Source organism: Nipponia nippon, unplaced genomic scaffold, assembly GCF_047370975.1.
Source record: "Nipponia nippon isolate SJK-2023a ecotype South Korea unplaced genomic scaffold, ASM4737097v1 scaffold_6, whole genome shotgun sequence".
NCBI lineage: Eukaryota > Metazoa > Chordata > Aves > Pelecaniformes > Threskiornithidae > Nipponia > Nipponia nippon.
Window position 1 is genome coordinate 61,755,929 of NW_028262380.1, and position 27,233 is coordinate 61,783,161.

The following is a 27,233-nucleotide window of genomic DNA, read 5'->3' on the forward strand; positions in this document are numbered from 1 at the left end:
CTTACTGTTTTCTTTTCTAGCAAGGCCAGAGGAGGCCAAGGATCATCAAGATGCCACCTTCAAAAAACACAGACCAGAACCATAAGAAAGTGGAAAACACGACAGCAAGAGCTGGAGTTCAGGGTCACTGTGAGACCACACAGGGGTTGCATTCACAGCACGGGACAGCAAAATGAGATATTTAGGTGCTTCAGAAAAATAAATGTCAAGATAGACAGGTACCAGTGGGGCACAGCCAGTTAGGCCCTCTGTTACGTTCTTAGCTCTGCCTGGCCACGACTGCAAGGATAGCCTAATGCAGTGACATGTGTGATATGCACACAATGGCTTGGGAGTCACAGGACCTTCAGCTCTGAATTTCCCTACTATAACAGCAGGAATCTGCCTATTAGATTATACAAAATGTCATTTAATGTATGCATGCTGTGAGGACTGAGATGAAAGGAAACACCACCACCCCCACCCCCTGAGAGACAGTATGAGATACAGTTCCTTCCAGGAAAGGGTTAAGTGGCTCTGCAAAGCACATCTTGCTACCCCTGCTGGCATGGAGGATAAATAGAGAGCACTTGGTGTGCAGAGAGGACTTCAGCTCTGAACAGTGCAGTCCTTGGGGAGGAGCCCCAGGAGCAGCTCAGCACGCTATATTTTGTTGCTTTCTTTGTTAATAAATCTAAAGGGGACTTTGGGCTTTGCATGCAACATGGGCTTTATTTATAGAGCAGGTCAGGGAAGGCTCCTGCTCACAAAGTCGATAGTGGAAAATGGCACTGCTGTACACAATATCATCACTCCAGAGACCTGAGTGTGCAGAATGCTGAGCTTGTTGACTGTAATCAGAATTTCTGCTTTGTCTTCCAACCTTTAGCCACGTAATGACTATGTTTCACAAGAGGAAAACTGGGATGGAAAATAGCGGCCAACAGGTTAGGGCATAACTGGGTTTCCTTCTGGACCATCAGGATTCATCCAAGTCACACCCAGTTACAACACAGCATTTGCAATCATGACCTTCTCTGGCAATTACAGCTTCGCCTCCCTGTTAAAACGTTTTATCCAGCAATGATTTCGCAGCTCCATGAAGCATTCCTGATTAGATTTTCAACACTGTTACACATGAGGTCTCTTGTACAGAACAGTTTCCACACAGAGAATGTGAGAGTCACTATTCAGCAGTTTTCAGTGCACATTTTGAAAGAAAATAGAAAGAGAAAAATCTTATTTTATAAAAAAGTAATTTTAAAGTGCTTGAAAATTCTTTAAAAACAAGGCTCTTTTTTTCCACATGTGTGCATTTAAGCAAACGTGTATAAATGAAGCATTGTTAAGAGTAAAAAATTAACAACTCCTAGCACTGCACACATTCAGGAGCTGTAAGCAAAAAGCACCATCATAGGCTATTGCCCTGCAGTTTTATGGCAAACAGAGGAGGAGCAGAGAGAGTTTTCAAATTGTCCAAGATTGATTCAACATATTAGAGCTGGAGATGGGAAAGACGGGTGGGTTACCCAACAGTCTGTAAAAAAACCTTCAGTTCGTATCAGACGAAGTCCTGTACTGGACATTTTAAAGAGAAAAGGAGGAAGAGGAAAGGAAAGAGACACATTATCACCAAACTAATTTAAATAGGAAGAGTGTTGAGTACATCTATTAGTTTTTCTAAAAGTAATATCCAGCAGACAGAGGAGTGGAGAGGGAGGTCTCACACCTATGGAACAGAAATGCAGCCTGTAGCACCAATGTTGCTCCCAAGACTCTGTTTCCTTCCAGACAATAGAAATCCAATACAAGGGAGTCAGGGCATTAGCAAGAGCAAAAGAGGAATGACGAAAAACTCTGCATGTCTTGTCCTCCCCACACCTTACACTGCAATACTTCCAACAGAAGTATAAAACATCTAGACACATCTGGTCCAAATGATCTCCATAATCTTGGAGAGCTTACCTTCCCCTAGGATGCTATATGGCAAGCCATGGTGTCCCTTGAAGCAGGATCATCAGTATCAGTGAGTTCAGTGTTTTTCAGTGAACCCAGGAGGAAGTGAAAGAAATGATGGGACACAGACAAACGGCAATCAGATCCTATTTGGTTACTCTATTTCTATGTCTTTCAGCTGATATAATTCCAATTCTTTAAAAGCAATTTACTGTGAGAAGTTCGGAACAGCTTACATCTTCTACGCCTACCATCAAAGATGCATGGGCCTGCAATCAATAGGCTTTTTATTATTTTATTTGGTCAATTTGCTTAAAGACAATGAAATCCTAACATCAATACATTTGGTAAAATTCCACCCCAAGTAAATAGGCACGGGATTTGTAAATGTTGTTCCATTAGCAGTGAAACAATCAAGGATTAGCTCTTCTGGATAAAAAGAGAAAGCGTGTCCAAATATTCTAAATAATGATGACTTCACACTAAATGGAAGAAGATTTTTTTTTAATCTATTATTTCACTTGTGAGGTTCACCTGCCAAGCTTGCTATTTTTCTCACTCATCTTTTTACAATTACTCAGTCGCCTGAGCAGCCAGGAATAGCACAGGCAGTACACAATGTCCACTGCAAAGCACCTTTAGCAGGATAACCATCAAACAAGGCTGCGTTAATCATCTCTTGCAGACTAAACCTTACGGAGACACGATTGGGTTTCTAAAAACACTTAACTACTGTGTGCTTAGCCCAAAACATTCAGAGCTTTTAGTTCAATTGCATGCTGCAGGTACACACAACAGAGCATTTATATTTCCAGCAATTCCTTGGTATCAATTTTTTTTAAGCCCAGGTCAATTAGGTCTGGGGTCTGGCAGACCATGAAGTTGGAAAAGCTCTTCCACTAGGTACTGGACTACTAAGGCAGCTTTGCCTCGGCACAGGCATCTCCCTGAGAAACTAAAACAAATTTTGTTTGGATTTAAGCTAAAAGGATGGCTTGAAGGTTGAAGCAGCAGTGCTGAAATTCCATTTTCCGCTCCATCCCCATTTCAAGGCAGGCAAAAGCCTGCCCAAATGGCCCAACGGGAGCATCCACTGGTCCAAAATTCAGGCCCACTTATCACACTCTCTCCCAACTAGAAAGACCAGTGAGTAAAGCCAGACTTTTCTTTGCATGTTTTCTAGAACATCACCCAATTTGCCATACTTTTTTACAGAGCTGCCACATATCACCACAGAAACGTCTTCGCTGCAGCACTGGCTGAAGAGAGACATCAGGATGCTGCTATACTTTAATTAATATCTGAAAGAATTTCTGTTTTTTCAAATAAAATGTGCTTTAGAGCAAGAAATATTTGCATATTCATTTGTTTAAATGGAACTAACAAGCCACGTACATAATAAAACCTAAAATCAAAGGGAAAAAACCTGTAACATTTATTTTCTCTTAGGTAGCCCCAATTCAACATTTTCTGTAGCACACCATTCTTTGGAGCTTTCATGCCTATGCTTTTATAGACCAAAACCAATCATTGCTATTTTGCTTGAAAGAAAACCCGCAGGCTGTGAAAAGAAGGCTCTAATTGACTTATTTTGTTTTATGAAAAACTGTGTCCCCAAATTCTTTATGCAGTAAATTGAATTTTCAAACTGATGTTTATCATATGTGCAATTGTTTCCAGAAACGAATTTTTAAAACAGTGATACTGGACAGATCACTCAGGTAAAGAGCTTGCCTTATGTTTTTAAAACTAATGGTTGCAGTAAAAATGTTGGTCTGAAGAGGAAGTAACAATTTTGGCTTCTACTGCTAATTTCATAGGTTTCAAAAATTGTATTAGGACATTCATTTATGGCCAGCATCAATCAGGAGTCATACAGCTGTAGGTCATAGCAATTATGTGCATTTAGAAGCAAGGCCATCATTTCTGCGTGTGATTTTTCTTTGTAGGTTAAGAATAGCTTTATGGTGAATATATACTGTTAGTCTCCAATAAAATTGTATTTCTCCTTGTTTTTAGATCCATTACACATACACAATTCATTCTCGGAACTTCTGAAATTCAGCACGGCGGGCTGTATTTAGAAACAGAAGTTGTTCTCAGTTTGATGCTTTCTTACTGATCATTAACTACCACACAGCTGGCAATGAACTCAACCCCCCAATTGTCTTTTAAATGCAATAAACACATAACTGGGTCATATTATTGCTGTGAATCATCTTTAGCCACTTTTACATCATGTAATTTAATATCCATTTGTAGAAGAGCTGACACTACCACTCTACTTTCGCTCAATATTGGAAAATTTAATTGGCTCCCTATTTAACTTCAGGCAAACAGTGATACAAACCAGACAAACTCTCACCTCTTGACCCTATCGACTGACCAAAGTAAAACACACCTTTGGTACCACAAAAGCCATGTGAGCATTAAGTCAGGATAATTCTGCGTTCCTGTGAGTGAACAGATTTTGGGACTCTCTGTTGGCGTGATGAGAAAAACTTACAAAAAAAAAAAAAAGTCTGAGTTGTCTGATCGATAGTAAAACCAATGCTCTACAAGCCAATATCCTCCCAGAGCCTCCTGTTCCAGGAGAGCCTCTGCTCCCGAAAGGCAAGGTCGACTGCAAAGAACAGCATTTGGATTTAAGAGGCTGAAGCTTGTAAAGCCACAGTCACAGCTGTGCAGGTATATTTATGATAGAGTAAGCGAGAATGAGAGAAATGAAGTGGAAAGAGAATAGAAGGGGAGAGGAGAGGTGAATTTTCAATAAAACCTTCCTGAATTCAGGCAGATGGAAAGAGATAAATAATCCCTCTTCAGATAGCTCGCATCTCTACACTGTTTAATGGTATTCATACACCTAATTTCCATGGACTCTGATATCATGAGAAAGACAGCAAATCTTGGGCACCTAGGGCTCCTTCCCACCGATCCTGATTTGCAATGAGTCTGTCAGCCTGCTCAGATTAACGCAGCCCACAAACTGCATGGCAAAGATAACCAGCTTCACATTAAACGCAGTAGCTCAGTGTTGGACCAAAAGCATCACGGGGAGGATGAACACAAGTGGGAGAGAAGAAGGAGGAAGATGCATCTCAAGCAGCAAGATTTGGGTAGCAGGAGGTGCACCTCTTGCCAAGGTGGCCGTCAGTATCTAAGTCTGCCTCTTCTTGCCCTGAGGTCTAGGGAAAATAAATCTTTTAGGCCTTGCGTGACTCTCACCACATTCCTCCAGAGGATCAGGCAAGACCTGTAGAGCACTGAATCCCACCAAAAAATTCAGCTTTTACATTGGAAACTCTCTACATCCAGATCTGACCAACAGCACAATACAAGGAGTCTGTCCCATTGTTAGCAAAGAGCAAAGAGCACTGCAGAATTCCTCTAATTTAGTCTGATAAAAGTGAAATAAAATGGATTTCTTCCCGTTAAAATAAATACCAAAAGTAGCACTTAAGAAACTTCTTGGTTAACTTTAGAGCTTTGTTTTGATTTATTTATTTTCTTTGCCTGAAGAGAGGGCTGTGTAAATGCTGCACTGTTAAGGGAAAGAAGTCCAAACTTTACATAAGGGCTTTTTGCCCAGTGTCTCTTGGCATGCTTCCTTGGCTTTTAGATTGCTTTGTATGGTGAAGCATTACAGAATAAGATAACACTGTGTTATCTAGGCACTAAGGAAGGGCTTTGCGCTAAAGAAATTGAGCCAAAATTTCTTTTCAAGGAGAGCAGAGAGTGCATTTGAATAAGCACTAAATTCAGCAGGGGAATAACTAATATGATTGGTTTTAAAGACACAGAAATGAATATTTTGCTGTGTTATGAATATTAAGTGTGAATTTTAAAAGGCCAGAGGAAGAACATACACGCTTTCTACTCCCAGTTTCAGCCAAGATGCTGAAGCAATTTTATAAATCAGAAAGTAAGCAAATGATTGTGATTTTATTTTTGAATGGCTACTATCACAAAATACCTTTGGCTCATTTGTTCTGGCAATATGTGCCTTAATGATGTATTTTGCGTCATAGCAAGCAAATGTTTTTGCAGCATATTTTGTAAAAGCAATGAAGATTTTTAATGGCCTGTTCTCCACCAAATTAAGCACCAATCCTGCAGACGCTTACACAGTTTATTTGTTTCCAGATAAGGCATGTGCATAGACTTTTATGTCTGCAGTAAAAATAGGCACACGCTCAGAGAACGTTGTCTCCAAGATTGTTAGTCCAGTTTCTGAGGACTGCTGGGCTGCAGTCATCTGGATGCAAATGAATTACAGCATCGCTGTCATCTGGATTGCTCTTCAAGAGCCAGGCTTTTATTCTGCAACAACCTTTCAAGAGCCAGGCTTTTATTCTGCAACAACCTTTCACCTGCTGTATTTAGAGCATTGTTTTATTTTTAAAAGAAAGCAATGCGACAGATGTAGACTGAAAGGAAAACTGGCTTACTGAAGGAATACACAGTATTTTCTGCAAAGCCAGGCACCTGACAAAGCGCCCATCAATGTCATCATGATACACCTTGATCTTAGGTTATCAGCCGGCCCCTTGCAGTAACGTCGTACAAACTTCTTGAAACTTCAGGTAAGAAGTTTTGCAGAACTTCCCTGTCCCCAGGCCCCTCGGGAAAGGCTGATTGATACTGGTGCTGCAAACGTGAATTTCACCCTTGCCCAGACAGGTGCAGCTCCCACCAAGCTGAGAAAGAGCAGGATCCTCTTACACCGGAATTGATGTTTGCTCACAGTTTTCCATCATGCAGTATTTCATGGTCTTCATTTTCGGGTTATTAAAATAGGATGTTATCCAACAAGTGGAGGGGAAGAAGGGGTCAGGGAGCTGGTTCCCGTCTCAGAAGTGGCAGCTAAAGCTGCTGAGCAACATGTGTTTCTCATTTGAAACGTATCACTCATTCTTAAAAACAATAATACATACCATCTGTTACAGCCATTCATAATTGATAAGATTTGGGACGAGTTTGACTGTGAAAACCCATTTCAACATGAGTATCGACGTGCAGATGAAGAAGTGTTGCAAAGCAATTCGTTGGAGCTTTCATTGCCATACATTATAGCCAACGATGGCCAACTGTCTCCAGGCACACACATGGCACTCTGGAAGCCCCATGTATCGAGTCATTGCAAAGCATCAGCATTTTCCCGTGGCAAAATAATTTAATAATTTGGCACTGTTTCCCTCAAACAGTTAATAAACACAGAGCTAGATGTTTGTGCGACTGTGCAGAGCAGTTGACTGTGTCAACAGAGCTACTAAAATGCAAGGATACACAAACACACAAGGCATATTTTAGAATAGAATAGAATATTTTCAGTTGGAAGGAACCTACAAGGATTATCTAGCCCAACTGCCCAACCACTTCAGGGCTCACCAAAAGTTAAAGCATTGTCCAAATGCCTCCTAAACACTGACAGGCTTGGGGCATTGACCACCTCTCTAGGAAGACTGTCTAAGTGTTTGACCACCCTCTCGGTAAAGAAATGCTTCCTTATGTCAAGTCTGAACCTCCCCTGGCACGGCTTTGCATCATTCCCATGTGTCCTATCACTGGATACCAGGGAGAAGAGATCTGCACCTCCCTCTCCACTTCCCCTCCTCAGAAAGCTGTAGAGAGCAATGAGGTCGCCCCTCAGCTGCCTTTTCTCCAAACTAGACAAACCCAGAGTTCTCAGCCGCTCCTCATAGGACATGCCTTCCCGCCCTTTCACTAGCATTGTTGCCCTCCTCTGGACCCTTTTGAGTACCTTAACAGCCTTCTTAAAATGTGGGGCCCAGAACTGCACACAGTACTCAAGGTGAGGCTGCACCAAGACTAAATAAAGCACAATAATCACCTCTTTTGACGGACTGGTTATGCTGTGTTTGATGAACCCCAGGATGCGGTTTGCCCTCTTGGCTGCCAGGGCACACTGCTGACTCATATTGAGCCTGCTGTCAACCAGCACCCCCAGATCCCTTTCTGCAGGGCTGCTCTCCAGCCACTCCTCTCCCAATTTATACTTGTGCCTGGTCTTACTCCTTCCGAGGTAAAGAATCCAGCAGTTGTTCTTGTTAAATTTCATCCCATTAATCATTGGCCAATGCTCCAATCTATCCAAATCCCTCTGCAAGGCATCCTGTCCCTCAAGAGTGTCAACAGCACCTCCCAGTTTAGTATCATCATCAAACTCGCTAATGGTGCATTCAACTCCTGCATCCAGATCTTTGATAAATATATTGAACAGAACTGGCCCTAGAATTGAGCCCTGAGGAACAGTGCTGGTGACTGGTTGCCAGACAGATGTAGCCCCATTCACTACAACCCTTTGAGCTCTGCCCTTTCAGCCAGTTCTTCACCCAGCGCACTGTAAACCTGCTCATCTCACAGTTGAACAACTTGTCCAGAAGGATACTGTAAGGGACAGTTTCAAAAGCCTCACTAAAATCCAGAAAAACTACATCCATTGCCTTCTCTTCATCCACTAGGCGAGTGACCTTATCATAGAAGGATATTAAATCAGTTGAACAGGACTTTCCCTTTGTGAACCCATGTTGACTGTGCCTGGTGACTGCATTATTCTTTAATTGCCTTTCAGTAGTACCCAGTATAATCTTCTCCATAATTTTTCCAGGAACTGAGGTTAGACTAATAGGTCTGTAGTTCCCTGGGTCTTCTCTCTTTCCCTTCTTGTAAATTGGAATAACATTGGCTAGCTTCCAGTCAGCAGGGACCTCTTCAGACTCCTTTGATAGATGATTGAGCGGAGTCCTGCTGTAATATCCGCTTGCTCCTTCAGCACTCTGGGATGAACCCCATCAGGCCCCAAGGACTTGTGAACATTCAGCTGATACAGCTGGTCCCTCACAATTTCAGTGTTCACAAAAGGAAAGTCACTGTCCCACACTCGTGGCCCTCTGACTCAGAGGACTGGGCAACCCCAAACTGATCAGTATTATTAAAGACTGAGGCAAAAAAAGCATTGAATGCCTCCGCTTTTCTTCATCCCTATTAGTCAGGTGACCATCTTCAACAAGTATTGGTCCAATGTTTTGTTTTAGACCTCCTCTTGCTAGTAACATACTTAAAAAAGCCCTCCTTGTTATCTGACACAACACTGGCCAGTTTCAACTCTAACTGAGCTTTGGCCTTCCGTGTCTTCTTCCTGCATTCTGTAATCTTCCTTGTATGAAGGAAAAATCTGAATGATGGTTTTGTATACTCTAGAACTGGTTTGAGACTTTGATAGCCATTTAATTTTGTCTCTGAGAGGAGATGGGAAGACAGAGCAGTCCTCTTTGAGAAAGAAATGCCTCTCCTTTGCACTGAAAATATCTCTTCCTATTGTCATCACTGCACCACAAATTTCACCACTCACAAATCTGAAGGCCCAGACTCACTCTGTTTAATAACCAAGGCTGAACTGATTTTAATACTGCCCGATTTCACTCTGTGCATTCAAATTCCCTCCAAGTCAACAAGAAAACTCCCAGGTGTTTCAGTGGGCTCTCATCAAAAGCATGTGCTCAAAGACAACTACTATACCTTTATTAAGCCTGTTTTGAAAACAAAACAAAACAAAAACCAGAAAAAAAAAAACCAAAAACAAGAGTTAAGACATTAATTTAACTTAAACATGACAATTGAACCGGGACATATTTTTAATGGATTCTATTTGAAACACTGACTTTTTGTTTTCAAAGTACCAGCCACAGAATGTAGATTTGTCACTTTATGATAATTACTAATATCCTCCCTCACTAGAGTCATCTGGAACATATTTAATTATTGACTTCATTGAAAATGTACATGGCACATGCTCACTCTTCTGAACAAGTCTTTACATGGACAAAAGCCCATTTGTTCCTTCTTCGAAAATCCAGCCACAGCACATAAAGTGACCCCCAAATTAGCCTTCTGTTATTTGTGTATAGCATATATAAAATGTAAACATGCAAGCTGACATTGATGAAGCATTTAAGCACATGCCTAGGTACAAGCATCTCAATGGGAAAAGCCCTAGTGAAACCAGGGGTACAACTGTGCCTCGTACAAATATTCAGGTGGTAAATTAATTCCTGCATTACAGCTTGTGCCTCTGCATCTCATCTCCTAGTCTGTAACAAGGCCGACTCAGGTGTGCCTGTATGTACTGCAGGCACTCCCCGCACACGCACCCCGCCATGTCAAAACTGCGGCAGTACTTGGATACCACCATGTTTTCCCTGCTACATTTTAATAGCTGATGCCTCCGTATTTTCAGGTCTATACTATCGACTAACAGTCCTTCCTTTTTCAGGCACTGCCAACCCGAGTATAAATACCCAAAGCAGCAACAGGATACAAATGCAATTATACTTGAAGCAGGACTCATTTCAGCCTATGATAAGAAAAAGACCACCAGTAGTGATATAGTGTAATTTTATACCGAAGAGAGCCACTAGCCACTCCTTTCTGCTCTCCCAAGCGAGGCTAGAATATCAAAATCATTTACCTTATAATTTCAATGTTTTGTGCCAAGTCTTACCAATAAAAAAAAATCTTCAACATCACCTATGCATTGTTTCCTGATTTTTCTTCTCCTTAGGGTCAAATTTTCAAACCTGAGTCTGCATTTGCTACGTGGAGTTTACATTCCCCCCATCCCTTCAGTTTTGCTGCAGAAACGTGGAACCGTCTTTTAAGGCCGCATTCAGAATAGCACTTACATGCACGATTTGTTGCTTTAAATAGTAATATAGGTGGAATAACTCCAGAGTGCTTCATATACAGACATTAAAGGCAGATTTCTAGGGGAGCTTAGCTTTCATTAGGGTACCTAAATATAATGGGCTCATTTCCAAAATCCCACAGATAGCAATATCTCCTGTTCTGTTTAGCAGAACCATTATTTTGCAAATCTGAACATCTGAGGTTCTGGAAGCTTTCAGGTGCGTGAGTGTGCGTCTGTGTGTTCCCGCAAGCCTTTGCAGGAGCTTAAGTTGAAAAATGTGTGATTATTAATTTTTAAATCGAAAAGGACCAAGGCCCAGCGCTACCTCTCCTGGGATAAAAAGAAAGGACTCGGCTGGATTACACAGCAATGTACTAGCCCCAGCCTCTCCTGAACTAGCGTGTGCTCTCCAGCAAAGGACAAGACAATAGTTTCACTCATAGACACCGTTCAACACACACAAGAAAGAAAAAAAATAGAGTTAATGAGGTGCTGTTGAGTAATACCTTCACAGAAGCAGAGAGAGAAAGCAGGTAGATGTCATCTGCAAGGTAAATTAAAATTATACATCTGCGAGGATTATCAGTGAAAACTGAGATCTGAAAGGGAATTTGCTTTTGATATTGGAAGGGATAAATACCCAATGTAAATCCTTTTATGTGGGCCTGTAGAGCGGAACAGAGAGAAATTAAAGATAAATGAGATTAAGGCATTTTTAAAAACTACGTTAGACATATTTAAGTTACCCATGGAGGGGAAAAAGACTTTGGAGGAGGAGATTAGTTTAGACCCTCAGCAATACATTAATCTGGGAAATCAACTGGAATAAATCTTTTCTAATCTGAATTGGTCGTTGCCCCCCCGCAAAAGGCAGACACACCCTGAAAACCCTTAAGAACATTTCTGCATAGCCTGGCAATCAGCCTGGGTAAATGACATGACATATCATTTTTTTTGTGAGGTTTGGGATAGGAAACCTGTAGGCATAAGTTGATGTCTTTCTTTTTTTTTTGCAAAAGGATGCCCCGGGGAGAGCCCCTTTGCCTTAGCCTCCCACAAATCCTCCTCCCATTTAATTCCTCTTGGAAACAGAGACAGAAGCTAACCAAAATCAAATGCTAAGCAGTTTGTGTTTCTGTCTCCTTTGCCAGAGTTTGAGGTACATTCAACTACTGCGGTTTCATGCAGGCCTATATTGTTATTAAAAGTCGACTGGAAATGATGTTAGCAAGGAAAGTGGAGGAAATGAGTAAAAAAGTAATACATTCAGATGCATTTGGCTCTCTTCCTGGGAGCCCTTTTAATATAAAGAAACTCAAAGTTGTATTTTTAGATCTGGAAAGATGTGTTTTCGTATTTCACACACTAAAGGGATTTGCCTTAATACACTCAAATTTCTCCCTCCCTCATGTGCTAGAAGAAATGAACTTCAGTCTTCAACTTAACCACTGGATACACATATTCTGTTCTCCCCATTGGCCAGAATATAAACCAATAAATGTATTTAATTTCTTTTGTGGATTTATAAGAGCACCTGGCAAGGATGGTCTTAATCTCCTTACACTGCTTGCACCAATGAAAGAAACCTTTGCAGTACTTCTTGAGAGAGAAATGAAAGGATAAGAAGAATAAAATCTGGAAATATAAATATTATCTCCATGAAGATCTGTTATAAAATGTATGAAATCCATATCAATGTCTCCAGAGGGTGCTTGGCATAATAGTGCAATTTAGACAATAGGTTATTAAAGATGGAAAGAAATATATTCTTCTTAATGACAACAGAACTGTTCAGAGACAATTGGGAAGTATGGGGTCATGTTTAGATAGCAAAATGGTGGCAAATATCTAGTAGTAGACCTATCAGAAAGAGAGGAAAAATACGGCTTGGTACAAATGACCTAAAGCCAGTGGTTTCTTCCCATTGGTACTCCAGACAAGCATGTTTGCAGGGGACAGGCTGTTATATTTTGTCAACATCTTTGTTAAGCAAACACAAATCTATTTCAGACATTAGAAAGATGTTCTGCTATTTGGACGTGGAATCATCAGCCGCTGAGGTGGGGGGATTGTAGCTTATTAATATATTGAGGAGTTCACCAGAATTTCATTCTTCTTTCTGCCCCATATTGGTTACAATTTCCATTTTAGCTGAGACAATATCAGTTATTTACTATGCTAGAAATGAGTGCGACAAAGACAAATTTCTCGAAAAAAGCTAATGACTTCAGATAGCCTCAGGTTACTGGGAACCTGACCCAAAGTTTGCTGACACTGAAAGAAAGTTTCCCTGTGATTTAATGACCTTTGATTCAGACTCAAAGGCCAAAGGCATTCAGGTAACAGATTGAAAGAATTTAAGCAACTTTTAGTTTAAATGGCAAAACTCAAACCAACAATATACACTTTCTCACTAAAAATTCAGCTGCTGTGGGACAAGATTGGAAAGGAATAAATGGTGCACACAAGTCACACAAGGAATTAAGTTACTCCCTTATATTCATAATCTTCATAAAATGAGATAAGTTACACTACTCATCACAGTTTTCCACCTTCAGCTTCCATAATAAACCAATTATAGAGGCCCTAGGGAGAACTGACAGGGCTCTACATCAAGAAAAACATCAAATGTGAGAAACACATAACGTATCTACGGTAAAGTCTTTGACTTATTTAAAGTCTGGATCTCCACACTGCAAACTTTGTGAGCGTGAGGTGATGGTGAGGATGGAGATGTGAATTTTAACTCTCTTGCTCTACCACAGAAACCTTTATATATTCTCTAAAGAAAGAAAGAAGCCTCCCAGCTGTAGTTACTTTAAAAAAAAAAACCAACCAACATTAAACTACTGTCATGCTTTCTATGCTCCCCCACATTCCCTCCAGTCAATGAATTTTACTCTTGCAAACTTGTCACCGGTACCCATTTAACTTTCCACCTACTTAAGTATTAATTGGAAGGGAAAAAACTAATCTCCTCCTTAATTACATCTATCAGCAGAATACCCAAACTTTCACACCAGAAGAATCGTGTCATTCCTGCTGTTTCTCTCACCTACGTTCAATGTGTCCAACATAGCCAAAAGATGCTCAGCGTTCCAAATGAACGTAAAAGGAAATTCTGAATTTGCCTCAAAAAAGTAAGTAAATAAAAAGACACCTTTCTTTCCCTAAGACTTGGCGTTTGGACCGCGGGTGTTTAATTTGTACCTGTGTAGCCCAAGACGCCGTGCCATTCAGACGCCTGTCAGTAGCGCACGCTGCTGGCTGCTCTGCTTGTAGTTCATCATGTAATGGGTTTGTTCAGCCTTCAGTTAAAAAAAGCCCTTTTGTAATGTTGCAAAAAAATATTTTGCTTTGGAGTGAAAAAGGGAAAGTCTGGAGGTGATAAAATTTTTATAATAGGACCGAGAAAAAGCAGTATAGAGGGGTGTAGGGCATCCTTCTGTTTACTTGCAAGCAAATTAAACTCTCCCCGCCACCTCCTGCAACACTTTGATTTTCACTGTGCTTGACTGCAAGATCTTCAACAACTACGAAGCTTGTAGATGTCCAGCTTAAATGTCAGACCTCATTTTAAGGCTTACCTCACTTCCATGATTAATCAGGAGTGCAACTTTAAAATATGATGGGCAGAGAAGTGACTCTCAAACATTCATATGACTGAAATTATACTTACTCACTGCAATGCCTCTTCCATAACAACCTGTTCAGCTGGTAGCCTACCAAGTTATTTTTCTAAGTGGTATTAATACATGTCCATCAAATTATGTCCCCATCGCCTTTGACAGCAAATGATCAAATAAAACACCCCATGATCAGCTGACAAGTTCATAGGTGCCCAGGCTGTAACAGGGGGCTCTTTTCCCCTGCAGCATTTCAGATCTAATACAATTAAGGAGAAGCACTGTGGTGACTTTTCTGATAAAGATAGCATGTGTGACTCAAAGATTCATGGGAGCACAACTTGTGCATGGAGATACGATTTTCAGAACCAATGCATGGTGCAAAGACCGAAGGCATCAGTGAATAGAGGCATTTCAATATTTTAAGCCTGGGAGTGGGGAGTGGTGAGCTAGTTCAGGAGGTGATCAGCTAAACACTCAGAAGAGAGAAGAAAAGATGACTTTTCACACAGGGGTTCATACTGGCACAAGTGGGAGACATGGAGAAGTGTCCCACAACCTAGAGGAAAGGACCAAGATGACAGGAGCCAGCAGGAGCTGGCTTTTCAGAGGATCGTGCTGGAAATTATAGACAGAGCAGGTAGTGATGGCCTTCATACTATGGAGATTACCTATATTTATCTAACTTCTTCTCACAAGAAAGTCCATAGTGGTCCAGCTGACAGCAGACCTTTAAACCAGTATGCATTACAGGCACGCACACTTGAAATCACCTTGTTCCTTTAATTTAAACCAAACTCATCTCAGATTCAAAAATGAACCACATTGTCATATATTGCACTGTCTCACAAAAATGTCCTTTTTCCCCTCATGTCAGGCTACTTTCAAGTTTTCAAATACCTTTATTTCCCCAGCTCTCAGCACTTAGTTTTCCTCCCCTTCTTGAAAAGTATGCACACGCCTATACGGATAGCTCAGCCTCCAGGTTCGCAAAGCCCCGTAATATCAGGTTATTTTAATTAAGGGTGCTTTCCAGATGGCTGTTGTATAGGTGCCCTCTCCCCACAAACACATGGTGAAAGGAGACTGATAGGGGAAGTAATACGTCCTTTGCTTCTGCCTCCACGGATAAAGAACCAAGAAGCAAAGCTGGGAATTTCAGCAAATACAAAAAAGGGTTTTTTTGGCCACAACACCCAGGAAATTGTATGCCTTAGAAGAAAGGCAATTTGTCAGCAGGATACAAAGTAAAGATTCTTTGCTCAGAAATAATCATAATAGGTAGTTAGGTCTGGTGGTTTTTGGTTTGGTTTTGTTTTGTTTTTTTTAAATTATTCTTCCTAGCCCATGCACAGGAATAATTTATTGAACTAAATAAAACAAATGATGCCTGGCTTCAGGGGGGAATTCACTCATTATTGACCAAAGCACCAACAGCTGGGTTTAACCCCTTGGGAACGCTTGCCATTTTCACCGGTAGGCCCCAGGGGACCAAGTTCTCTTGGGAAAAGAAAAAAAAAAAACAAAAACCCAGAGCAAAAGAGAACTGGAGAAGCCGCAAGTCCATTTGTTTAACAAAACACAGCATTGCTCTTGGTGGGCAAATACTGCCTCTCAACCAATGGGGAAGGCGGCAAGAAAACGCACACAGGGAAAGCCTGGAGGCCACATAATGGTCTTACAGCACTCCAGAAATAATTAAGAACTGCATTCTTGGGAAAAGTGGTCTCATTAAATCGTTTTCAGTTTGCAATTTTCTCCCAGCTTCTCCTCCCTCTTTCCTTTTCTACCAGCAATCTTGGAGCAATGAAAATATCAGTTTGCTTTCTAGTGCTTGTATTCTCTTAAAAATGTCATTATTCAATTATCTGTCTATTCACTGGCCCTAAGGTCCAGCGGAGCAGATATTGTGAGCCATCATTTAATGTTTTTAAATGCACTTCAGTCCACTTGTGATACAATAAAGTTTTATTGAATTCTGTTCCCACATCACACTTACCATCCCTCACTTTTATTGATATGTGAGCCCATCTACTCTTCTGTCAGCAATAAAAGGAATATTTCTAGCAAAGAAATGACCTTTCCTTCCATCAATACAGCAATTGGGAAATGTGATTTCAGGTTCCATGTTTAAAAAGAAAAAAAAGTTTTATGAAAAGAAAAGATGAACCATGTTCGAGCATTGTTTTCCTTTCCCTTGTTAGCATTAAAGAAGCAGGAAAATCTCTGTAAGCATCAAAATTATTTGGTGCCTTGGTAACATTTATTAGCCCGTTTACCCAGAAGAACGGAAAGCAAGGACGATTCATCCTTCCTCGGAAGCCAAGAACGTATTTCCCTTGCAGGAAACAGCCCTTTAAATAGATCTCCCCAATATTAAAAGCTGATGGAAGACTTGTCACCTGGGTGCAAGGCAAGTTATCATCACAGTGAGATGTGTGTCCTGATTTTGGCTGGGATAGAGTTAATTTTCTTCATAGTAGCTAGTATGCGGCTAGGTTTTGGATTTGGGCTGAAAACAGTGTTGATAACACAGGGATGTTTTAGTTATTGCTGAGCAGGGCTCACACAGAGTCAAGGCCTTTTCTGCTTCTCACACCACCCCACCAGTGAGCAGGCTGGGGGGGCACAAGAAGCTGGGAGGGGGCACAGCCAGGACAGCTGACCCCAACTGACCACAGGGATGTGCCATACCATATGACGTCATGCTCAGCATATAAAGCTGGGGGAAGAAGAAGGAGGGGGGGATGTTCAGAGTGATGGCGTTTTGTCTTCCCAAGTAACCACTGTGCGTGATGGAGCCCTGCTTTCCTGGGGATGGCTGAACACCTGCCTGCCGATGGGAAGCAGTGAATGAATTCCTTGTTTTGCTTTGCTTGTGTGTGCAGCTTTTGCTTTACCTATTGAACTGTCTGTATCTCAACCCACGAGTTTTCTCACTTTTATCCTTTCGATTCTCTCCCCCATCTTACCAGAGGGGAGAGAGCAAGCAGCTGTGTGGTGCTTAGCTGCCAGCTGGGGTTAAACCACAACAGTCTTTTTTGGCACCCAATGTGGGGCTCAAAGGGTTCGAGGTAATGACAGACTTGATTGGAATGTGCTAGATGGAAATTATAGCTATTATTGCTGTTTAGCTATTAACTGACAGGCTCCTGTGCTTGCTATGGGGCTTGCTTGCCTTACTGCATATTAGAGTCTAGTGCTGATTAGTGGCTGCTTTTTGCTTTCGCTGCTTGCTGTATTGCTTATCCTCTTACTCTGCTGTTGCTGGGAACATTTTGATAACAGCAATGGTGATGCGCCTGGGCTGGCAGATGGCCAGGGCATTGCTGCTGTTTCTGTGCTGCTGTACTGGACAGGCTGGAACTCCAATGTGAACTTGAGTTGAAGGGACTGTGACCTGTGGATGAGCCCACACAGGAGCAGGACACCCCTAAGCGTCTGTGTCTGTGAGTAAGTCCATGCCAGAGCAGGTACATCTCGAAGCGTCTGCGGCTGTCTGTGCCGCAGCAGGTATACCTCCGAAGGCATTGTGGCCCAAGGATAAGTCCACGTTGGAGAAGTTACACCTTGAAGCATCTGTGGCTGTGGATCAATCCATGCTGCAGCAGGTACACCCTGAATCATCAGTGGCTGTGCATGAGGTCACGGTGGAGGACCTCAAAGTGTGCAGGCATGGATAAGCCCAGGACAGAGCAGGTACACCTCTGGAGGGACTGCAGCCATGGGTAAGGCCATGTTGGAGCAGGTTTACTTTCTGAAGGGACTGTGGCTGTGGGTAAGGCCACGCTGGAGCAGGAATATCTATGAAGGCATTGAGGCCCATGGAGAAGGCCATGTTAGAACAGGTGCACCTCAAAGCAATTGTGGCTGTGGATAAGTCTATGCTGCAGCAGGTATACCCCTGAGGAGACTGTGGCTCATAGATAAGGCTCCATTTGGAGCAGGTACACCCCTAAGGGACTGCAGTCTGTGGATAAGTCCAAGCCAGAGCAGGGGCAAGGGGGAGAGTTCATTACAACATTAAACTCTATGGTCTGGTCCAAAGGGACCAGGGGTAGAGATTGTAATGGAAATACCTTTAAATTGTTGTAACCCGGGATTTCAGTTGCATGTTATGGGAATTACTGCAGCAAGAACCACCTGAACCAATGGAGGAGAAGCCTTGCAAGAAGCAGTGCAAGTGCAGCAGTGACCTGACCTTAGCTGGCTTTGGTGCCCAATAACTCCACGCAACACACCACCTCTCCTGTCCTGAGTGACCACCAAAACAGATGGAGCTCAAAGTCACGGACCAAATGAACTCAGTGGACATTTTGTGGACATTTGTGGACATTTTAAAGATGTTTTATAGGGGTGGTCCACAGACTAAGGGAATGATATGTGTGTATTATATACACAGAAGGATAGGAAGGGGGGTGGCAGTTAATGAGAATGTATTGGATAGTGTGGGACCTGATCATGATGTAAATGGTATGGAATAAGGGGTGGAGAATGTGCTGGTTTTGGCTGGGATAGGGGCAATTTTCTTCACAGAAGCTAGTATGGGGCTAGGTTTTGGATTTGGGCTGAAAGCAGCGTTGATAATACAGGGATGTTTTAGTTATTGCTGAGCAGGGCTCACACAGAGTCAAGGCCTTTTCTGCTTCTCACACCACCCCACCAGTGAGCAGGCTGGGGGGGCACAAGAAGCTGGGAGGGGGCACAGCTGGGACAGCTGACCCCAACTGACCACAGGGATGTGCCATACCATATGACGTCATGCTCAGCATATAAAGCTGGGGGAAGAAGAAGGAAGGGGGGGATGTTCAGAGTGATGGCGTTTTGTCTTCCCAAGTAACCACTGTGCGTGATGGAGCCCTGCTTTCCTGGGGATGGCTGAACACCTGCCTGCCGATGGGAAGGAGTGAATGAATTCCTTGTTTTGCTTTGCTTGTGTGTGCAGCTTTTGCTTTACCTATTAAACTGTCTGTATCTCAGCCCATGAGTTTTCTCACTTTTACCCTTCCAATTCTCTCCCCTATCCCACTGGGGAAGAGTGAGTGACTGGCTGTGTGGTGCTTAGTTGCTAGCTGGGGTTAAACCACAACAGATATGCCATGCCCGGGGCACCCGACTTGCTCCCTCCTGCAGCTGCCATCCTTTCCATCAATGCAGCAATGGGCTTGTCCTCATTGAGCCTCCACCTTTTTTCCACTTTGTCCTGCACTATACCTTAAATTTTCCAAGTCTCTATTAAAAAACAGACTGTTTCTGAAGGACAGCAATGCACAAGTGTCCTGGTTTCAGCTGGGATGGAGTTAATTTTCTTCCTAGTAGCTGGTATAGTGCTGTGTTTTGGATTTAGGATGAGAATAATGTTGATAGTACACTGATGTTTTAGTTGTTGCTAAGTAGTGCTAAGCAGTGCGAAGTTGTTGCTAAGTAGTTGCTAGGTAGTGCTTACACTAGTCAAGGACTTTTCAGCTTCCCATGCTCTGCCAGGTGCACAAGAAGCTGGGAGGGGGCACAGCCGGGACAGCTGACCCAGACTGGCCAAAGGGCTATGCCATACCATATGACGTCATGCTCAGTATATAAACTGGGGCGAGTTGGCCAGGGGGCAGCGGTCACTGCTTGGGGATGTGCTGGGCATCGCGGTTGGCGGGTAGTGAGCAATTGTACAGTGTATCACTTGCTTTGTGTATTATTATTGTATAGTTTGTTTTCATTATTATTATTACTATTATTACTACCATTCTATTTTATTTTACTTCAATTATTAAACTGTCTTTATCTCAACCCACAAGTTTTCTCCCTTTTACCCTTCCGATTCTCTCCCCCATCCCACCGGTGGGGGGGAGTGAGCGAGCGGCTGGGTGGTGCTTATTTGCTGGCTGGGGTTAAACCACGAGAAGTTATTCTGTGAACTCCAAAACCTAGAACCTAAGGGAATTGAGAGCTCAGGAAAAACTGAAGGTAAATTTGACTCAGCTAGCTAAATCCTCTTTCCAACACCATGCTGGATCCTCGGGAGGCTGAACGGTTGTGTCTAGGGGGAAATAAACAGAAAAAGCACTCCAAAACACCTCTGTGCTTTCAACTCGCATCTTTTTCGAAACCAAAAACAAAATCTAAATGTAGATGGTCCCTAAATTTTTGTAAAAGCCAGTGGGAGATGGCTTTTCACATGTTGGAAAATCTCCCCCTGTTCTGACTTGGGGTGTCACCCATGAAGGGCGGTGTTGCTGCCGTGGCTCGTGGAGCATGCGTGCTCGAGAGAGCGAAGGGAATGAGGCTCGTCAGCCCCAAGTGTGTTGTTCTTTCCCTTCATGCATCTCAGAAATGCACGCAGGACTACTAAAACACGTATGGTTTGAGCTGTGAAGTGTTACATGCATACAAAGGCTGTATTTGCATAGGGAAAACCAACATGTTGGTTCAGATTTATCAGATTATCTGTAGGAAATCTGGCTGCTTACAATGACAGCTAGCTCAGCAGCTCTCCCACCACCACTCATCTTGCAAAATTGGGATACTCTTGCTTGTCACCAGTCTCATGTACAGCATTGGATAAAGTGCTCATCTGCTTTCTGCACTGGCTCATGAGTAAAATGGTAAATCCCTTAGTACGTTACAAAGGTGAAATAAGAACAATTACACTCCTAGATGTTCTGGCACCATGACAACAGGACTGTAAAAGCACCAGAAGAAGATACTGAAGTGCTTCTGCAATGAGAGTGTTGACCTAGCTTCACAAAACCACCTCCACCACTGCTGTTCCCATTACCCATTTAACACTGCTCCATAATGGGAGAACAGGAGAGGGAAGGGATGCACTAGGAAACAAAAACAGAGTACGGAATCAAAGGGACCCTCGCAAAGTGAGGTTTCTCATACTTAAACACAGAGTAATGCAGCCTAAAATGCAGTTTCAGACATCTCTCTGCAATGTGCCATGTGTCCACAGCTCTGGCAATGGCAAACTGCAGGTCGTCAGTAGTAGATATTAAATAGAAAACCATGGAAAAGCTCTCTTGGTCAGTAATGATTAAAAGAAAACTAAATTTAAGAAAATTGGAGTAGTAATTTCAGTATTTTGGAAGAAAAGGGGCAGTATTTAAAGCAGGTATCAGAGAAATAAACACCACATGCCAAGGCCTGCTTTGAGAAAGACAAAATTAATTCGGTGACTTTATCTGATACCAGAAAAATAGGACAACTGATGCCACTGAAGCCTGTCAAATTAGGCCTGGTAGCTTTTCACCTGCTGATATCACTTGCTTTTCATTGTCAGAGGGCAACAAAAAAAGTCCAGAGGTCCTTGGAATGACTGTCCATTTTTGTAGACAGCATCTGCCATCACATAAACTGAGTACAGGATCAGGAAAACAAGCAGAGGACCGAACGATCTGTGTAATCATCTGTTGTCTTCCCCACATGTTGAGAGTAACTGCAGCCTCATGAAACTCTCCTTGTCAGAGGTATCTCCAGTGAACACACAGGAATGTTGTGTGGAGGGTAATATAAAGGACATTTTAAAATATATGAGCTACTGAAGTTAGAAGAGATTTGTTTCCCCCCCCTCCCCTGAGAGGAAAGGGGGATGATTTTCTCTTGAAAATTATACGAGTCAGTGGTGGAAGAGTTAAAAAATGAATAAATAAATAAAATCACAGGAGGAGCAGGCTACTCAGTGGAGTTTTAAATCTTCCATAATTTTTCTCCAAGGGAGCATATACACTAGCACTATGCTGAGCATAAGCGCCTAAGGTCAGTCCTAACAACATCTGTTAAAGATGACTCCTAAACGCTGCTCTCTTGAGACGCCCACATGCTCCCCTCTGCTGCTGAGCCAACACTTGGGTAAACTGTCTCTCTGCATCCATAAGGAATAATTTGAAACCGTAAGGAGTAACCCATCCAACCAGACGGAGCAAGCTGGAATTGCACAGAAGTACAAGTGCCTCCTGAAATACTAATTTCTTTGTTATGCAACTGCTCTCTTTCTTTAGGAGATGGCCATATGGCAGGCACCACTGTTCACCAAGGGCTCGGTGCACAAAGCCACTGAAGAAACGTCAGCGGCTGAGGAAGGGTTTTCCCCAGCACTGAGGAGCCTGTAGAGCCCACTCCCCTCCAGCGAAGCTTCATGCAAGGCAGCTGGGTGTAGGCAGTGATGCTGAGAAAGCTGGACCTGAAAGGACTTGGACAACAGCCCAAATTTGGCTAGAGGGGCTGAAGCACATGGACTCGGTGACAAGAACCCAAAGTGACCAACTGACCCACAGCAAACGGTAGAGGCATCACCGAGGGCATCGAGGGGGAAACAGATTTCATCGACCAGGCATAGCTTTGGTCCAACCACACCCTTGCTAACCTTCTTGTCCAGCTGACACCTTCCCCATCACTTGGATGGCTTTCACTCATGGGATACTCCTGGGGCCCAGGCAAGGAACTTCTGCAAAGCTGAGCTGACCATTTTCAGAGGGAAGAAACGGAGGCGGTAACAAAGCCAGGCAGACTGAGGTAGGAGAAGAATAAAAAGGAGCCCTAGGTTTCCTGCCCCACATCTGCAGATAAGGGACACAGTTTGCCTGAATGCAATGAACTTCCCTGGTGCTAGACTGAATAACAGCGCATGAATATTTGACCCAAAATTTCCTAGGCAATGCAGAACAACAGCCCAGAAGATGGGATCTATTTTATAACGTGCTCACTCCTCATTTCTCCCCCCATAACTCTACTCACAGAGGCACTATATTTGATTCATAAACAGAGGAAACAGCCATCAAAGCTACTAACTTAATTGCAAAGGCAGCGTGTCTTGTTGTTGTCGTTGTTTTCCTCCCCACATTCAGATCATTAAAACGTACTCAATCCTACTGTACATTTGGTACTGAGCAACCTCTCACAAGAGTTATTTTACATCCTGTACATAGGGCTGATTAACACCTCGGGGCATAATATTCACATATTACCTTTCTCACAAGGCACCACTATTCCTTTTTGTTTTATATGCAACAAAGGTTACAGAGGGGTACTAGGTAATGACTATTGCTTTACCAGCCCAGTCTCAGGAGGGAACAGCATACCTCATGCAAATCACAAATCACAAGGAAATACAACCTGCTATGATAAGTAGAAACCGATCTCCCCTCGCCCTCCCCATGCACAGTGTCGTTTGTAAAATGAAAGACCTCATTTAGAGTGGAATAACTCCAAACTGGTAATTTGGTATGAGCTCGCTAGGGCAGACCCTAAGCCCCTGATGTCACTCTTTCCATGGGTTTAATAGCTCACCTCATAAAAAATATTCCATTGCTGCATTTAGAAGCTTCATATTTTTGTTTAGAAAAATCAAATATGGATACACCTGGCCCACCGCCAGCAGAGAGACAGAGTTCCTCAGCAGAGAGGGTCCCCTTTGCTCAGGGAGGTGGTCTTAGCTGCATCCCTCACCTTGCGGTTTCACAACAAGCAAAACCCCACACAGCTTTTCCACATCGTGGTGGCAGGCAGGCAGCCACCTCCTGCACGAGGCATGGGGACCACCCGGGGGCTTGTAAGTTCTCGCTTCCCCTCTGGACAGTGTGCCTGTCATTTCTCAGACACGTTTACTCTTCTGCAGCCTGTGCTCGAGGCAATGAAGAAGATGCTCTTAGTCCTTGAGCCAAATCCTGGGTTTCAGCAAATTGAAGTCTCCTGCTGCACTCTCAAATACAACTCTGTGGCTCAAAAGCATTCATTCCCATACCTGCTTTATTGTTTTGAGAGGTGTGCTATAAGCTTTGGCCTACTCAAACTGAAAACCTAGAAATAGTGCTGTTATTCACTGCTCAGCCCTTTACGACTGCTAATAAAAAGTGCACTCCTAGTATTACTGTTCTTATTTCCTTCTTGAGGTATGCCATTTTTGACAGTAGGACCGTAACTGTAACAAATTTGTGTAACAAATTCAGTTTCTACAGAAAGCAAATTCTGAGGTACACCTAACTTTTTGTAGCTCTGACATTTCCCGTTCAGTGCATATTGCTATAAACGCAGATCACTGTCTTTCTACCCTCAAAAATTCAGGCTAAATGGCTTGCCTGTAATTTGCCTTCATAACTTTGGAAGTTTATAGATTAATATTTTCTGCCATTAAACATCAAATTTCCCAAAACACTAGCTTTCTACCTCCTCAGCGATACAATACTGTATTTAAGGCACTTATCAAATGTCACCAATTACATGGACATAGGTCGGTCGAAGCGTACTGCTATACAATTACAAGCATAAAACTCTGGAAAGAGAAGCTGTAAGGTAGCAATAGTGCTTCATTCTTCTGGTCTGCTTTCACTAACAGGGCTTCCCAAGTGTTGCCCGAAAGGTGCCATGTCACTGTTAACACTGTACAACAAGGAAAACATGGGGCACTACTAGGATATTTTTAACCTAAGCGCAAACCTTGCACAGAGGACAGTTTTTCATATCTTATCAGCTCACTCTCATATGATGCACGTGGTTTGTCACTGAGCGTTTACTTGCCTTCGGGCAACAAGAGACAAGCTCAAGGCTGGCCCCGTCTCCACAATAAATCAGATCTCTAGTAAAGAAACAAATGCAAATGTATCAAGATACATACTGTAAGGGACACATTCGTACTGCACTTCCAGGTACTTGTACGTCCCAGGGCATGGGTCTGGAAACACATCAGGGCCAGCAACAACTGCACATTGGGTCCGATTACTGCATCTGAAAAGCAAGAAAAAAGAGAGTCAGAAAACAGTCCAGACAGAAGGACAGGTCAAGAGGTTGAGCGGCCCCTCCAGCATCAACAGAAGTGAAGATGCAGAAGTCAGGACTTCAGCATCAGCTGGGGAAGCTTGCCAGGGAGTGCACAAAGGCTGATGGCAAACACTGATGTCTTCATCAGCTTATTGCCAGAAGACAAGAGGCATGGTGACACAACCCCTTCCCCTCCAAGTAGTTCTTACAGCACCATGAGATATTTCTCTAAAACCAAACTGAGAGGAAGATTTAAAAATTGTTACAGTTACGTGATCCTCGAATTCTTGAAACTCAAACTCCATCACAGTGACCTCAACTAACCTTAACAACCAGCATCCCCACCAAACGAAATGCAAAGACTAAACCAACAACATTTGTGGCAAAAATAATCATTGTATATTTTATAGAAGGCATAACAAATAAGTTTTACAAAATATTTATAAAGTGTTCCCACAAAAACAGTCATCTTGAATAATGCCGTTTAATGCAAATCAAAGGCTAGAAACAGGAACACTTGAGTGGAAAAAAAAATCACCAAATAAGCTGTCTAAAAACCAAAATAGTAGTTTTTCATACACAGCCAACACACTTGCATTAGTTATAAATGGCTACGTTTTATTGAATCATTCTGCCCAGCACAGATGCATCTCCTGAGATGAGGTATTTTTTCCAAACGCGAACATTGCTCTCAGCGAAGATCTTGCCGTACAACCGCACAGAGAAGGAAGTGACCCTGCCCGCTGCAGCGGGAATCTTTCAGGTTAAAAGCGCACACACAGAGGCTGGGCCCTGCGAGATGCTTTCCCTGTGGCACATATGACTCAGGTCCATGGGTGACTGATTTGTGCATGTGTGGAAACCCACATTTGCCTCTGCTTTCGCAGTACAAGCACCTCTATGTACAACTTTTGTATATTTTGGGGATGCAAAAACCCTTAGCAAACAGCAGTTCTATGGAGAAAATCCTCTGCTTGCTTGTTTAAAGAAAAAAAAAGAGAGAAAGAGAAATATAATTAGTCTTTGATTTTTATGCTTTTGCATGCCAGAAAGAGACCTCCTAAGGGCTAGACCACTGCATTTACTTTCTCTAAGATGCTGCCTCCTGTGATGTGACATGGGACCCCTGACCCTCCTGCTCTTCTGGCAGAAGCTGCGACATCCAGCACAGAACTCATTTAGGTCTGCAGTGGAAATGCTTCATGTTTACCTGAGGCTATAGTTTGTCAGCCTTAATGAGGATTTTATTTGAGCCATAAATTAAAATTGATTCATTAGTGACTGCCTTAAGCTCCATAATTTCTTTAATTTTATGGAAAGATTAATAAGAGCTGATACGCTTGCTCATCAGGCTGTTTTGCTGGATAACAGATAATCCAGAGGGCTGGGACATCCTCGTGTTTTCTAGTTGAAAGACGACAGTTATCACAGCAAGTGACGAATTTTATCATATACAAAAAAACCCAATTTTATTAACAAAACGGGTCACTTCGCTGTCCTCACCTTTGCTACTTATAGACAGGTGGCTTGGCTGGAGCATCACAGGTAGCTTGGACCGTGCAAGTGGGCAGTATTCCAGGAGAGGCTTTGAACATCATCCAAAACTTCATTTTCAACAAAAGTCCTATACTGGGCTCAATGTGCCTTTCAAAAAGCAATTGTACTGGCCTAATCAATAGTCTCTCTGGCTGTAGGGACAGCCCTGGCCACAATACATAGCATAAGAGCAATGGATCAAAGAGACGTTTCAAAATCACGAGTCAGGATCCGAAATTATGACACATTGGAAGTGGGGGGAGGAACAGACACATTTAGGGTTCATCTGCACGTGCTTTCTTTCTTTCTGTCTGTAAGGAAGTGTTTGCTTTGAATGGCCAAGCGTTTCCTTACAGCCATTCCTTTTTTATGCAAGGACCTGAACACAAAAACCAGAAGTGAAAACATGCAACCTAGAAAGCTCCAGGTTTATAACCAGTATTTCAAAACTTGGTTTGGAAGCCGCAGGCTGTGAACACCAGCTTTAAACTCCCCAAATGCGTGCTGCCTTCTGGGATATCACCAAAGAGAGCAAAAGCACCATGATACAGGGGGTTGAGTGGGGAAGGCAGGGTGCTGGTATGGGCTTTTCCCCTCAAGTCCAGCAAGTCCTGAAGCCCCTTTGCACATCCCTGGGTCAGGGGATGGCAAAGCACTGAGCCTGCCAAGCACAAAAACTT

The 27,233-nt window shown here is 42.7% G+C and overlaps 1 protein-coding gene across 3 annotated transcripts in view; it reads right to left on the reverse strand.

Annotated features, from left to right (window-relative positions):
- Positions 1–27,233, reverse strand: part of ADGRL3 (adhesion G protein-coupled receptor L3) — a 513,913-nt gene that overhangs the window by 190,345 nt on the left and 296,335 nt on the right. For all 3 annotated transcript variants that reach the window (XM_087736050.1, XM_087736051.1, XM_087736049.1), the window contains exon 6: positions 24,875–24,984. In XM_087736050.1, coding sequence (XP_087592176.1) covers positions 24,875–24,984 — 110 coding nt within the window. The remainder of the gene's footprint in view (positions 1–24,874; positions 24,985–27,233) is intronic.